Source organism: Apis dorsata, unplaced genomic scaffold (assembly GCF_000469605.1).
Source record: "Apis dorsata unplaced genomic scaffold, Apis dorsata 1.3 scaffold_577, whole genome shotgun sequence".
NCBI classification, from domain to species: domain Eukaryota; kingdom Metazoa; phylum Arthropoda; class Insecta; order Hymenoptera; family Apidae; genus Apis; species Apis dorsata.
The window spans coordinates 557,242-574,050 of record NW_006263787.1 but is presented as its reverse complement, the minus strand read 5'-3'; the positions used below and the strand labels follow the sequence as shown (position 1 = coordinate 574,050).

Below are 16,809 nucleotides of genomic sequence, written 5' to 3'. Positions count from 1 at the left end.
GGGTGGACAGTGTGACATAGTGCGGCGAAGTAGGCGAAGACGAAGAGCGACGGGGAGGGAGGAAAAGGCCCTGTGTGAGCGAGGAACGCGGGAAGAGGAGGAGGTGGGACAGGATGCGGGGGCACAGGAAGAGGGCGCAGAGCCCCGACGATTTCTCTTCTTCTTCATAGGGGGTACAGTTCCTTTCCTTTCCTTTCTTTTCTTTTTTATTCGCGGAAGCAATCGAGCTTTCTCTTCTGAAATCTCCTTCTTGGTGATGGAGATATCGTATCGAGGGGCCAGCCTTGTGGAGCTTCTTCCTAGAGAATGGACGGGTCAGGGGGTGGTGATGGTGGTGGTGGTGGTTCGCGATTCAAACCGTGTCGCGTACACCTACCGCTATCTATCTATAATCTCACGTACGTTTCTGTCTAATAATAGATAAATAATAGTCGAGCACGAGTGGAACGAGTAGAAACAAAGAGACGCGAGATATTTAAGAATGATTGGCCCAGTTTCGAACGATGGTCTCTGTTAAATGATCCTCGTATTTCCAAAGAGGAATGAATTTTCGGTAGCACGTGAAGAAAGGGGGTTGGGAGCCTTGAGTCAAAAACTTCTCGTGAAACTCTTTTGACTCTTTGGTCAAAGAAACGTGGCTTCGTCCCCTAGAAATATAAAATACCGATAATACTCGGAGATCCAACAAGAGACACAGTCGAAAAATCTTCAATTAAATATCCGTCGTTGAAAAGGATACTCGAGATCCTCCTCCATTGAGAAAGGCCAACTGAAGGAGGGAGGAGGGGGGAACCGATGCGCGAACTCGCGAATTAAAAAAGAACACCCGTGCATGTACTAATTGCTGGTTAACGAGGCAGGCCTGACTGCTTCCATTCGCGAACAGTGACGCATCCCCTTGCAGATTGGATCCTTTCGTAATCAACGTGGACAGTTAATGCGAGGCGTGTTGATTTACGTCAAGTGCCTCTGTAAATGCAAACCGTCCTCCTCCTCCCTCCCAACCCTTTGTCGTGAAAGGGTTGGCGCGGGACAATTTGATCATTCCGGGCTGAGAATGGGCTTGTCGTAATCCAAATCTCTTGATCGAGTAGTGCGAGTTTTCCCTTACGAAGGGAAAAATATCGAGTTCGATGTAACTTCTCGTTAGAAATTTGAAAGAGACTTTTTGAGAGCGTTTCGTCACGAGTTACTTCGAATTTTACGATAGAGAAAATTGAAATCGAATCGAGATAAAATTGCAGATATTATTTAAACGGCGATTAGAAGAGGTTTAACGTAATTCGATGAATTTTTCCACCGTGAAAAACTTGCTTTATCGTTCGTAAAAGGGATTTCTAAATTTGTGGTACTTGGTAGTTTCAGTGTCAAGGGAACGTTAAAATAATGACTCGTCCGTGTAATAAGTGTTGCGGTAAAAGGTAAAAAGTTGTAGAAGATCTAAATATAAACTTGGAATTCTCTTTTTCCACTGCGAGGCAGTCGCCGTATGAAAGTGGGCAAAAATGTAAAATGACAAAGGACACCGATGAGGATGATTTCACACAAAACACTCCTTTGAGCCATCTCTCTCTTTCTCTCTCTTTCTCTCTCCTCCCCCCCCTCTCTCTCCCTCTCTCTGCGTCTAGCTTGAGTTTTTTCTGACGTAACTTGCCGGCACGAGGCACGTCGAGTCAATAAAGGAACACAGAGCACTTTGTGGCCGTGAAATCTAGTTTCTTTGCACTGCAAACCGAAAATTCATGGCGAACGAGGAAAAATATTATTTTCGGTAATACGAATATATCTGTATTTTTTATAACATATCCCCTACATTTCTTTTGAACAAAAGAACAGTTTAGATGTTTTCTTGTTACCGTTATTAAGATATCACGTAAATAATTTCCCCTTCTTTTTGTCAAGTATCCTTTTTTTCTCTCCTGAATATCTGTTTATTCTATTTGATATTTGTTCATATTTAAAGTTTTATCGATAGAAAATCATTGAAATTGAAAGGCTGGACGATGTTAGAGAAATTAAAGCTTCGAATCTTTTCTACTTAATGCTTCTATGAAAGAGCAAACATTTTAACAAATCCAACGTAAATTCTTCAAACGCTTAATTAACCGGACAAACGGTTAATTAAAAAAAAAATTGCACAATTTTCAGAAACGAAAGGAAATAAATGAACTTTCTCCTAATTAATCTATTAATCCTCTTCATTATTAATTTCACCATCACTATCTCACAATCACGAGCAGGGAAACCATCTCCAACATCCCCTTGCCATACCATGATCCCTTCGAACCCCGCCGACCATCGCTCTTCCCGAGAAGTTTATAAATAGCGATCATCATAAATGTCCAGATAATGCTTACCCCATTTAAGCAGAAGCAGATGGAAGCAGAAACTCGCGGGCGGAAGAGACCTAGCCACGCGAAAGCTTCTAAGTTTTATCTCCATAAAGCTAGCGCTCCGTAAATCAGGGCAATCCAATAAAACAAATCCGTAGTTTGCGGCCCAAAGTGCGCGGAACCGTCGAGTGTAGTTAAACTTCCGTTACTCGCCTGTGAGTGAATGGGCGGAGGATGAGGAAATAAGATAGAGAGAGAAAGAGAGAGAAGGGGAGAAAGAGAGGAAAAGAGGGAGGGGATGGAACGACGTGTTTGGTAGATTCTCTCGAGGGATTTGTTAAAAGGAGTTTGCGCGACGCAGGGCGTTTATCGAAGGATTTTAAGGACAGGCTACGCCCGTGGAGATACGCGAGTCGTTTCAAATTCGATAAGTGTTTTGTCATTTTGAGAAACACTGTCCACGTTTTGTCATTCACGAAACACTCGCCTCTTCTATATGGAAATCATCGTGATTCGAGGGAAGTTTACTAGATTCACCAGTGGAAAGTTATAAAAGTGTGAATCGTGACATTTTCTTTCTTCCTCTTGACTAGATTGATTCGATTTTCGAGTTCTGAGTATATCGAGTTCTTTTTTTTTTTTTATTGGAAACTTTTTTTATTTGGAAAATTTAAAGAGGCTGATTTTATTAGAATAACTTTCTTCAAGTAGTTTATAATTTATTATAATAATTTAGTATATTAATTTCACTTGTATTTGAAAATTTTTCAAACAATTTCATTATTCTTGTCTTTCGTGTTATCTCGAGTCATAGAATCTTCTTAATTTCATTTGTTAACCATAATTTACAAACTATCTCTATTTTTATAGAATTTTGCTATTTATTTTGCAGGAAATGAAATAATTTGAAATAATTTTTGTTTGTTTCGAAGCATTGATCGTCTCTTTATAAAGATTTTAACTGGATTTCTATTCGTTTGTAGGATTAAAATCTCGTTTGTAACAATAATACTTTAATAAATCTCTTTTCCTCGATTGAATTTTTTTATTTATTACACAGTACGTAATCCATGTACTTTACATATACTTTAACGCGTTGAAGAAACCAAAAAGAGTTCATAGAACGTTCGATTACAGAGAAAATTTTTTTTATCTCGTCGTATAGCTTCGTCGAGTTGAAATCCATTTCGTTGAAAGAGTTCCTCGTGGAACTCGTTTGAACTTTGTTGGCCCGAATCAAACTTTGCCGAAAAAGCAACGTCTCGATAGATGAAACACCAGTAAAAGTTTCCAGCACAACGAGATCCAAATAGAATTAATCCACGGACTCTATTATGGAGGACGTGAATGGAAAGCTCGCGTATCGCGTCGTTGCTTCATTGTTATGGTAATTTCTTACGGCTAATACTATGAAATTGGCACGTGCCTTTTGGATAAATGGAGGATTGGAGTCGCGAATGATAATTCGAGAATAACAGAGGCTTGCCCATCATTTGCAAGATAATAAGAGGTATTCGAAATTTCTTCCTAAATTTATTTGATTAAAATTTAATATTGCAAGAGATTTGTTTATTCGATCTTATATATTCTTTTTTTGTTTCCTTTGACGTTTATCAAAACAATAATATTTTGCTTATAGAAATATTCGAGCAGAGTAGATCTTGAAAACGTAATCGATATTGCACAGCTTCTAGGAAGATTTATTGAATCCCAATATAGAAAGCTCCGTTTCAAACTGTACCGGGATCGAAATATAGGAATCACTTGTACAAAGTGAAAAGTCACGGTAGGAATTACTTTCGGATTTTTATTGCGCCTCGATAAATCTTGCTTGGAAACAAGAGAGAAAGAATTCTGTTCTCTTATAGTTCTCTTATAGTCTCAATATATATATACACATTCCTTCTTCTAAGATTTTACGAAACCAATTAAGATAAATTCTTGATTGATTAAAAGTTCATAAGAAACATCTTGACTTCGATCAATTAACATCTAACAACAAAGTGACGGTATTATCTCAAGCATAATCTTTCTATCCACTTCTAAAAACTTTCTTGAACTCTGTCCTAGAAGATAAAAGCACTCGAAGAGGGATCAAATATATTCAATCGATCAATTCTAAATCTATCGGAAACCGGTCGAAATCCACCGTGTCAAGCGGTGGCGGTGGACAGAGAAAGCTCGATCACTTGAAACGCGATACAAAGTGGTAGAAAGGGGTGGTTGGGGGTGTGTGAAACACGAGACGAATTCGCAGATCGTTTCGCCTCATCGACGTCCAACGTGACGACGGTCAGCGAGCACGCCGAGGACGACGACGACGACGAAGACGACGACGTCAACTAGGTGCATCCCTGAAACGAGCACTGCCGTTTGTTCTCCGAGATGGCGGAGGAAAAGGAGAAGCAGACGTTCCTGCAGAAGCTGCTGTTCTACACGACCGCGTTCTTCATCCTCCTCAGCACCTTCAGCCTCTTTGCCTTCCTCTTCTTGGTCCCCTTCGTCATCGACCCCGCCTTCACCACCATCTTCATGCAGTTCGACACTCGGCCAGCCGAGTGTATCACTACCTACGTTGAGTCAAGGAGAGGTGAACAATCGTCGCATCTCAAACATCGTCAAACCTCTTTCGTCCGATCGGTGTTTTGCTTTCGTTGTGTCGTTGCATGAGAACCTAACCTCCCTCCTTCACCCCTTCTTCTTTTTCTCTCGGTTAGAGGACCACTTTTTACTATCTTAGAGACCAGATTATCTTTCTTCCTCACTTTTCGTGATTACGAAGTTTGAATCGATTGAGTCTTGAAAAGGTGCGAGTCTTTGAAAATTGTTTCGTTTTGTTTGGATTCTATATATGTGAGTTATTCGATATATACTTCAATATAATGATGTGGTGATTTAGTTTTATTTCTTTTGAATATAGTTGAGATAATGGAAGTTTATTGTCTTGTTAGTTATGTTGAGAATAGTTTGGATATAGTAGATTTTAAAAGATTATTTCAGACTTTTGTTGATAATCCTGTTAATTCTTTTATGAATTTCTTTATTTCGTATTATTATAATGGATATGTATTATTTAATTTCATATATTTCATGGAATTTTTTTTAACAATGTATAATTTTTCCCATTTCAATACGTTTCATTACATTAATTGTAGATTCTTTCAAAGCGTTGCTCTGATGACTAAATCCGTTTCTCTCTTATATTCGTTATTTTTCTACTTTCTCGTACTTTCTCGATAATTCCTCATATATGTGTTCGATGGTGTGAGTATCACGTAGCTGTATGTGTACTGATTGTATGTTTGATGTGCATTAAGCAATGTAAAAGAGTATTAAGAATAATACTGTACTTGCTTTAACAAAGATGCACGATATCAGTTGATATCAAACATCAGAAATATTTCTCTTTTATGCAATTTTATTATATTTCACATTTCGCATCAAAATATTTATAATTCACAATATAAATATTATAATAATGCTTCGTATAAAATAATTTATTTAAAGGATAATTAATTATTTACGATTCTTTATACATTATTCAATGATATATTGACATATTCGAAGGAAATATTTCTATTTTCTTAATGTCAAACCATAATTTCGTTAATCCTTTATGAAACGATCAACCAATGAATGATAACTAATCTGACCAATTAGAAGCAAAATCGATCTATGAATTAATTAAACTCAACAAGATAGAAAGCTTTCGATGAAATTGTCTCCAATTAAAACTTTCTACCACAGTTTAACAAGACTGCAAAGTTCGCAATTAATTTCCATTTCCATTCCAACATGGAATGTCATGAATAGAAAGAAATTGAATATCCTTTTATACATATATACATCTTTTAATTCGTTAAGAAAATCAGGAAAATGATATACGAATTTTTCCTCGTGTACAATCTTCTCAAAAGTTCATCAACAAATCTATCGAATTTACATATTTTTCTTTTTTTTTTATCCAAGAGTCAGAAACACGACAGAACTGTGAGATAGAATCGAAAATATGTATTTCGTTTTAATCCCAAGTAAAGGTGGGATATGCGTAGAAGGAGTGTATAAATCGATTCGTTCCAATTCACGAAATAGGGTCACCCTCGGAATATACGATTTGCATGAATGATTGAGAAAACTATTTCGAGCGGAGTCGTATAACGAGGGCTGTTTTGATAGACAGACGGTCCTCGCACGACGAATTTAATATCCCGTGTCGGAGGCAATGACATTTAATTTAATATTCAAATTGTACGATTTCGGATTCACAGTCGAAAGAGAGAGAGAGAGATTTTTTTTTTTATTCGTTGATTATTCAAAGAAAGAGACAGAAATGTATCCACGAAGGGGACGTGACGTTTTATGAAAAGGTGGCAGGACGTCGAAGTTATTTTTGTCTCATTTCGGAACGATGGATCTCGTATTCGTTGAAAAAATAATTACGAAAAAAAAATTAATACTTTGATTCGTCCAACGAGATATAAAATGGAAGCAATCGAAAGCAAATAGGAAATATTATATCTCTTCAAGAGAAATGGTTATCGTAACGCTATTTATGCAAATCGGTCTGTGGGTGTTCCTACCGACGATTATTCATTTCAACAAGCGTTTGGTATCTCGAGTAGGCAAATATTATTCCCCATAACCGTTAACGACGGAGTGTCATTTTTATACGCTTTTATAACTGTTGCCGTGTTGCCTTATTGATTTACATCGTTACAACGCCCACTTGATTTTAAAAAAAGAGCGAGGAAGAACAAATAGTATGGAAAAAAAAAAAAAGTAAACGATCCTTTCATTTTAAAACAAGAAAAAATAAAGTTACTTTATATCCACTCTGTGTATCTGTTTATTTCTAAAATAGAAATAAATTTCTAAAAATAGAAATAATATAGAACATCGATCATATCGAATTAATTAAGGGAAAAATAAGCAAATAATCGGCCAATAAAGATCAAAATTTATATACGATATGAAACATGAAACAATTAAAAATTAACAAAATAAATGACATTAAAACATTATAAAGAAATAAATTCAAACCAAAACCAAATTTTTTGACTGAACGATTCTTTAATTTTTTTCAAATTGTTCTCTTGAAATGTACAAACATATTTTAATCGAAATAAGGAAAACAAGATATCAATGTTCACCATTTAAATTCGACCACTTTGAGATTTCCGTCTGTATTTTCAACAGATACACCGGTGTTGATTTTCATGGAAACAAGATTTAAATAGAAGGGTTAAAACGAGAGGGAGAAATGGTCGATAGGTCGGGAGAGGTTTCTGGGCTGTTGAAACGTTGAAACTTCGTGTGACGGAGCAGCCAACGTTCAATGCCGTCAATCAAATTTTTCGACTACGTGTTGAAAAACCACGCGACAGTTATAATTCTCTTTAACAATGTTTCGATAACCGTACGAATCCTCTTTTTTAAATCTTTTTTATCCAGAAAATCGTGTTTTCGAGTCGTGATAAACGGATGTATCATCGTTGATCTTTCATCGAGATTTTTTTTTTTTATATATATAAATAATTCAATGCTTGAATGATGTGAAAATTATTTTGATGTTTGTATAAATAATTCGTTTAGATATTTACGGATGACGATATCGATTACCATTGAAAACGCATCATTTTGCTGACCTCTTTGAATATTTAATCGTTATAAAACATTCGATCAATTTTTGCTGAATTATAAATACAAGGTTGCTTATTTATAAATTTTAATAAAGAAGAATCATAATAACAATAATTAAAATTATTGTATATAAATTAAACTTATTATAATTAAAATACCTTTATAAATACTGTTTTATTATCGATGATAATACTTCTAAACTTCAGTCAAATTTCTAAAAATATTCATAATAGCATGTTAATATAAGTTATATAGAGAATAAATTATAGTAAAAATATAAAATTCCAATTATAATCTCAATAATTCCCTCCAAATTAACCTTCAAATTCTTTATTCCATTGAAAACTTAAAAAATACACTTTGTATTATAGATTTATATCACTTATATATACAATTATATCATTGCATTAAAAATTTCATTGAAATCTGGCTGCTATGAGCTACAAATACATGAGAGATACTGAAATACTTGAAGATGTTGAAATAAAAATTGTTAGGATTGATATATTCCATTCTTTCCTCTTGACCAAACATCATTCTTAAGAAAACAAAATTCCAATTGTACAGACTACAATAATTCTCCAAACCTTCAAAATCCTTAACTGCATTGAAAACGATTGTTAAGGATTGATACTCTTGACAAACACAAACTTCCAATTATACAATAATTCCTCAAATCTTCAAGTTATTCTCAATCTCATTAATAACTGTTAGGGGTTGATATTCCATTTTTCTTTCATCAAACATCGTTCTTTGCCATAAGAAAAAAAACAAAATTCCAATTCTACGGTCTTTCAATTATTCCTTAAACCTTCGAATCATCACCCGCATTGCATTGGAAACGATCGTTAAGGGTTGATATACCGTTCCTTCGTCTCGACCGAACAGAGACCGTGCCGGTAACCCTCTAATTAACGTCTAGACACGTCGGCGGAAAATTATGCGTGTCTCGAATCCGTACACGTATCGATGCGAACGATCGCGACAAGAAACGGGTCTGCAAATTGTGCTCGTCCCCCGGAAACTTCGGTAAACGACGACGTTATCGATATATCGACGTAATAGCGCCGTTAAAGAGGCACTAGACGGAGACTGAGGGCTAAGATCGACGCAACTGGTGTCTTTGTATTCACAGCCGGTATTCGAGCCGGTCTCGAGCAATCTGAACGTGTGCCCACCCCTGTGCCTACACTCTCTGTGTTCCCTCTTTCGTCACCCTCGTGCTTACACTTCAGGTCCTCTGTCGAATGCCAGCGGCCGTATACGCTGCAGGTATTCTCTTACGATCGAGTGTTCCGACGTCTGCTTCGAGATGCACATGCGGGGTTATGTACAGTGGCTCTCAAAAGTATTGACACATCTTTTTAAAATCTTTCTTTTTTTTTTCTTTTTCTTTTTTCTTTTTTTTTAATTGAATGCAACAACTTGAATTGGTTTAAGAAGTTGGAAGGATTAGTTTATTAGACGATGTGTGAAAAAAATTCTGGAAAAATTTGAAATTGATTGCAATAATCGGAGAAAATAAGAGAAAGTTTTTCGTTTTCAACTTTGTTGTATATATGAATATATGTAGTTTTAAGAAAAAATTCATTTATCTAATAATACATGAAAATTTTAGTGAAAATTTATGTGTATGTGTAGAGTATAATGAATTATATTATATGATATATTTATTTTTTGGCAGAAAATCTCGTAAAAGATCGGCCAAAATCAAGTCCTGAAGTTTTTATGTTGTTTTTTATCCTTCAAATATAATTTTATTCTAAATTACTTTTTTACAATAGAGATATATTAAAACGTGGATATTTTAAAATTTTTCCTCTATCATGCGTTACAAAGTCGTGTTTAAAAATACTAAAACTTTTTAAAGTTGATTTCAACCCTTCAAAGTGATATTTCGCTAAAAAAAATTGTTCTATTAAGAGCTTTTACTAATAATTCTCTTAATTATTGAAAAATGTTAATTCATTCTGAATTGATTAGTTATAATTTAATGTAATTGCGAAATGTGAAATATGAATTAACAAATACTTTTAAAATTTTCTTAATACTCTTGAATTCATCGAATTTACAAAATTAATTATTTAAAATATATCGTCCCATTTTTTAAAATACATAATGAAATGATTTCACAATGAGTACACGTACATTAAATTGCAATTCCCAACTCTCCCAACATTGTTACATATATGTATATATGTGTGTGAATGAGTTTCGTTTCTCTGAACACTATATATATATATCATTATATTGATCTCCATTAGTATTTCATATTCTATTAATTGTTATGGTTTCCTATTCTCTCACTCTATACTGCACTTTTTATCTTCTCTATTATTCATGCTCGTTCAAATGATTCACTTGATTAAATTGCAACTTTTTTTCGTTAAATCTGATATAAATTTTTCGTATCTTTAAATGTGTTTGTGCATATACATTCGAGTCCTCGAATATGTATTTATTTCATTCATTAATGCATAATAAAAAAATTATTGAAACGAGTTCCTATAAAAAATATAACAACTGTACGAAAGATGATTAATTATTATTAATAATAATTAAAATTATTGAAATATTGTGAAACGTCTTATAGTTTCGTAATATATTCTACAGTTATTTCACTATCTCGTTAATTGAAGATTCAAAACGTTTGTCATTCGATGATAATGTTGTTCGGCATCTCAACTGCAATTGGACAAGTGATAACGATAATTACCAGCCAAGATTATTACACTTAGATATCTCGTAATAGGATTTTACCGAGAACACGAGGGCAAATTTGTTCAAGGAAGAAAATGCACGAAGTTAGATTACATTCATCCCCCTACATGAGAGCAGCCTTGCAATCATGGTTAGTTAACGATTCGGATTAACCATCAACATCAACACGAGTATAGTGATAATTAAGATTTCTACCTGAGTTACGAAAATAGACTCGCAATATTACAATATTCAGAAACGAATCAATCGTTCAATTTTTTCCAATTTGAAAATTCACTCGAAATCTCAACTACCATTTATCGTTATTTTTAAAAGTATTATTTCATTAAATTTCCATTCATCGATAACAAATTTTTTATTGAACAAATCTCGCTAAATTTATTAATTTAATTTCGAAATTTTCACACTGTTTCGCGCACGTGACTCGAACCCTGCTCATGCATGAACCATCAATAATCAACGTGCATTTTAAAAAGTCGTATGAAACTTTGGAAATTGGACATTATCCAAAAGGTGTGACGACTACATCATTGCTAGAGTTTTCCTCCATGAAAGTTTCGAGGAGGAAGAGGAGGTCAGGGCAAGGATTTCGTAACTTGCCTCAGGGACCATGTTAAAAACTTTTTGCTATAGTTTTCTTGTTCTCAAGATTCTCGAAAAAGTCACCGTGCATTTTTCTCTTCCCTGGTCAACTTCACCTTCTCGTCTTCTGATCCTGTTTTTTTCAACGATTTATGCGCTTCGATTCTTTTAGGTCGTGACACTTATTCCCTATGTGTCTCTCAACTTCCCCTATCTTCGTTTGTCTCTGATTGCCTCGTCTAACACGATGCACGTCGAAAAATTGTATCTTTTATCACATTTATATATAATTTATAAACGTATGAGAATACTTAAATTTAATTTAAGTTTGCTGTCGTTTCAATTTTCAATTTATTTAATAAATTTACAATTTGAAATAATTAACAGTACTTTTTCATCTTGAAAATTCAAATCGTGTACTAGTAGGCTTTATATTATGTTATATATTAAGATTTTAGCTTAGATCTAAACAAGACATGTTCCAAATTTTCATTATAAGTTCAAATAAAAATATTAAGAATCAGACTTTTTCCTTTGCGCATTGTCTAATAAATTAATTCTAACATCTCAAAAAATGAAATTCAAATAGTTTGCTTCGACATTAAAAAAATTATTCCATTTTAAAGGATGTAATACTTTTTATATCTCATTTTAATATAGTTACTCGAAGAAACAACAGCAAACTAGAAAAAGATTCGCAAGTATCGCATTTTTCAATCTCTCGAACATCTCTCACCCCAAAAGGAAATCACTTCCTTCGCAAACTTCGAATTTAAACTCTTCGATCTTCTATTTACCCCTTACCCCCTTATGCATAACCGGCATCGAATCATCATTTTTTCGGCGTGCACCAATCTCTGTCGTGATCTAATCTCTTCGTTGTCTGCTCAAATCCTCGTCATTGACGAGTGCCGCCTCATCAACGTAAAGCCCATGAACGATCCGTTGAGTCCAGGTACGAGCAACTGCTCATGGACATCCTGTAGAGAGGGTTGCACCAAGGAGCTGTACGATTGCACGCAAATACGCGTCAACTACAAGCTACCGACTAATACGTCCGAGGATAGCGATGGACAGGGTGAGGGAGGCGGAGCGGTAGGAGGTGTCGAGGATGACGAAGACAGCACGACGATGGGAAAACCGCGTTATGACCGCTCCCTAAGGGAGTACGATTACGTCGAGGACCTTGACGAGGATTTCGCCGAGGACGACGAAGCAGGACTGCCGAAACCCTTTCCTACAGGTATAGAACAACGTGCTCGGGTGTTACGTTTTCAATTATACGAGCCAGATTATCTTACAAAATTTGCTCGAGTCTTATTCGTTGATCATCGTCAATGTAATTAATTATTGTAGAAGTGAGACTATTAATTCAGTATCTACGTTGAATTTCATTGTTGCTCGAAGATAATAGGGCAATGTGTCGTTTGGTGGAAACGTGAGAAGAATGACGAAAGTTTCTTAAGTTTCTCTCTTTCTAATTGGATGAAGGTAAACATGGAGGGAAGTTTCTTTTTTCTTATTGATAATCTTTCGCTGTTGATTGAGAAAATTTGTATGATTATGAGTCGATATAATATTCTGTTGAATAAGTCATGCGGGGTTATATATTCGCGAGAGAAATTCTTCTTTATTATACACAAGTACATTTTTATTAACAATATTTGATATTTAATTACGTAATTCAATTCGAAAAATATTGTACTTAAGTGGATTAATTGAAAATAAATAATTTGCAAGAGAAATATACACATATACCTTGAAAAGAAACAATTTAATTAAAATATAATTCAGCCTTATATTACATAATCATCACATTTTTAATCCTATTTTCATTTTTAAATTGGACGTACATTTCATTTATCCAAAAAATGGTAAAAAATTATAAAACAATATAGAACATAAAGAGACATAAAGAAACACGAACGAATTTATTGCGCAACCTAGTACAAATCACTAATTTCAAAGAAACCAAATATAGGCATGTCTCTAATTTAGAGATTAACGAAGTTCCACTTTGGCATAGTTTAATTATTTCGCTCTAGCCAAATACTCGTGCTCCAAAAATGATGACAAACGATGGCAACGATATAAACCATCGACAACCCCGCACGACAATTGAAATTTCAATTTCTGAATGTCAAGGAGCGTAGATCTCGAAAGCGAAAGCGTTCCACTAACGAAACAGCAAAATTCGTCGTCGTTCGAACACTCGAATTAATCGAACACTGTCGCTCGATGAAGCAACACTAACAATGTCCACCATTTTCATTTCCTCGATGGAAATGTTTGTCGACGAGATGGTGAGGCGACTGGGATGATAACGAGGCGAAGTTCGCAGGGCTCATGGGCAACGACTCCGAGTGGTACTTCATCGGGGCCAAGCTGTTCCCCAACGTAAAAGGCTGTGGATACCCTCCAATGCTGAATTGCAGTATTTTCTACCGGCAGTACGCCATCATAGGGCAGAACTTTAGCTGTTACTACTCGAAAGTGGACCCCGGGATAGTCATCAGCGACCTCGACATGTGGCAGGTCTCTCTACAATTTTCTATCTTTCCTTTCTTACTTTTAAAAGTAAATACTTTTGAAAAGGTACCACTCTTGATTTTTTTTTTGTGAAAGTTTCGTTGTTTAAAATAAAATATAAATTAGAAATTGAATAAATTATCTGGCATCGATTAATTCCAATCAAAATTAAATAAAAACTCGATTTAATACTTTGGATTAAGTCTGGGCTTTTTAATTGCTATTGTCTGAAACAATAAGGCTGATTAAAATTAATCTAATTGTTTCGAAAAAGAGCTTTTGACGATCTATTAAAAAATCATCACGATCGGAGAGTGATATCTTTTTGTAAATTATCCTATTTTTATACATACATTCTGTAATGATTTCATATATGATTCAATTTTTGTTTCGCGTTTGCATCAAAAAAAGGCATTCTTTCTTAGTTTGCATTCTAAGTTCTTTGCTTTTTGAAAGTTTAATGGAATGGGATGGAAAAAGTTGAAAGTAGATTTCTATTCGTGATATTATATTCTATACGAAAAATGTAGATAATAACAGTTTTTCCTGAATCTTGATCTTATGTGAAAATACAATTGAAAAGTAAGATATAGTATCGGGATCTGTATATCCCAAAATGCAAATAGAAACAAATAACGAAGCTAGAATTTCCAAACTCCTTTCGGATTTGAGACTCACAAATTTGAATTCCAGTATATTTTTTTTTTTCTTGATTTCCATAAAAATTATCTACAATCACTCTGATGCTAACAAAAAGTTTATCTCTCTTAACTTCTTCCCTTGAACTTCTTCTAACTAAAAAAAATCATTCATTAAATATTATCATAGAATAAAATGAAAGACATAATGCTGAAGCAAATAGACATCAAGTCAAACCTGGCACAAGAATTTTCACAAATATCTTTCTACCTCCACAGTCAAAATACTCGATCAAATTGGATGCATTTCACAGATACCAAAGCTTCTGGAATCAAAAGTTGCCAAAAGTTGAAACGAATAAGTTTTGCTCGATAAATCCTCGGTTCTACCAAAGTTTCGTTTTTAAGAGACGTAACATGCCATATTGATTTCTGATCTATCCACAGTAGAAGATAATTCCAGCCAATTGCCGTTATGGAAATCGAGAGGGATCGAATCTCGAGTTGCAGTGACGTATCTTTCGGTTCGAAGTATAACCAGGTTGAACTGAATTTCAAACGCCGGTACTTGCACGTACAAGTCACGCGAAAGTGGTGTTGTGTGACTTTCGTACAAGTTTACCGTCTTCGTGAATCGATACTGCAGGTGCCTATTGAGGACATAGCACATTATGCAGGGGAACAACAACGTTGTTTTTCCCCCTCCCTCTGTAAATGAGTATAAAGTACGTAACAGTGCTCATTATTAACCGAGATCGGTATCTGTTTTAATTGGGACACAAAGACTCTCAAAGTCGGAGTAATTGATAGCGGTTGCATCAGAGAGGGCAACAATAGATCAATCAGAGAGGGTTACAATAGAGAGAAAGAACGAAGAAAGAAGAGAGAGCCTCGTTGTTATCGAGAAAGACGAAAAGCAAAGTCAGAAAAGTCGAGACAGCGCGCAGAATGTAATTGCATAATAACGGAATCGGCAATTTGGTTCTTTTTGGAGGTGAAATCGGAGGTTGTTCTCAACATTTCGCGTGACGAAGTGAATTTTTCGGCTCGTGAATGTCGTGAATTGGGCATCGAATAAGATAAAAGAAAAAAGAGAGAGAATTCGAGATAAAGAAAGAAACTCGAAGGATTTTGAAAAAAAAATTAATCGTCCGCGGTTCGACGAATAATCCTGAATTTTTAAAGAAATGGGCGTTGGATCCATCGGCGTGGAAAGCGATTTTCCGTCGGCTCTGGAATTCCGTTACGTTTACGGAAACGTAGCCGCCTGCACAGCCATCAACAATGCATTTCAAGTAGGCTGAATGCCTTGCCCGACGACAAAGACGGGAACCGATGAAACTCTTGCCTCATGGCCAGAAAGAAAAGAAAATTTCTCGCTCGCCAACTCTTCAGTCGCGGTTCCAATTGAATCCATGCGAACAAGAAGGGGAAAGAAAGCAGGAGGGTTGAAAAAGGGAGAAGGATGGAACGAACACTCTTATAAAGCGACGATAACATCGTCGATCCTGTCTGCTTGCCATTTTTGGCGCGGCTACGTGTGTCAATTATTCGTAAATTAATGACACCCTCGAGATGCGATATTTGACGCCATCAAATTCTAAAGTTGAGGCGAAAACATGGATCGAGAGAGAGATGAGAGATATATATATATCGATGGAATAGATTTTCATTTTTCTCCTCCATTTTAATTATACTTTTAGTGGTGACAAGATCGAGATTTTGGAAGAATTGTTATCTTTGTTATCCTTTTTATTAGTAATTGTTTAGTAATTTTAGATTACTTTGTGAATTAAATGAAGTAAAATTAAGTTTTAATATGTACAATATTTATAGTAAAGATTCGTAGAATAATAGTACCTATATTCTTTAAGTAATTTTTAATCTAATAATTTATTTTTACCAAGAGTCAAAATCGAAAGAGTACTCGTCCGCAACGAGTTAATATGATAAAAGCTAACTTTTACGAAATATTTCAATAATCCTTCCAACTATTAATTACCTTACTCTACATTGCTACTTTCCAATCGAAAAATCGATAAAAATCTAGCAAAACAGGAGGGGAAAATTCCACCCACGATCTGACAAAACGTCCTTCCGTGCAATAAATTTTTCGCGATCCTCTCCTCCGTAAAATCTCTGCTTGTCCACGCGCAACAATTCTTCTCGAAATAGCGAAATAAAGCAAAAATGTTGACGTTCGTTCAAGCAACGTGGTTCCATTCGTGACGTGATATCTACCCGCAGGTGTACATGAATCTGGTGTACGCGATGGCGATTCCGATACCGTCTTTCATAATCTCGGTGATATATCTCACCATCGCCTACTTCAAGATCTACAACGAAGACGAGGTGGTCCTCGTGGG

General features: G+C 35.2%; 1 protein-coding gene across 2 annotated transcripts in view; it reads left to right on the top strand.

The window, feature by feature from the left end:
* Positions 1 to 16,809, top strand: part of LOC102676571 (cilia- and flagella-associated protein 298) — an 85,972-nt gene that overhangs the window by 60,377 nt on the left and 8,786 nt on the right. Inside the window, exons 2-6 of one of the 2 annotated variants that reach the window (XM_006621066.2) lie at positions 1 to 173; positions 4,591 to 4,923; positions 12,232 to 12,519; positions 13,618 to 13,811; positions 16,691 to 16,809. The exon at positions 1 to 173 is cut by the window's left edge and continues 2 nt beyond it. The exons of the other annotated variant lie outside the window; for it this stretch is intronic. Coding sequence (XP_006621129.1) covers positions 4,719 to 4,923; positions 12,232 to 12,519; positions 13,618 to 13,811; positions 16,691 to 16,809 — 806 coding nt within the window. The 5' untranslated portion in view covers positions 1 to 173; positions 4,591 to 4,718. The remainder of the gene's footprint in view (positions 174 to 4,590; positions 4,924 to 12,231; positions 12,520 to 13,617; positions 13,812 to 16,690) is intronic. 2 annotated transcript variants of the gene reach the window in all.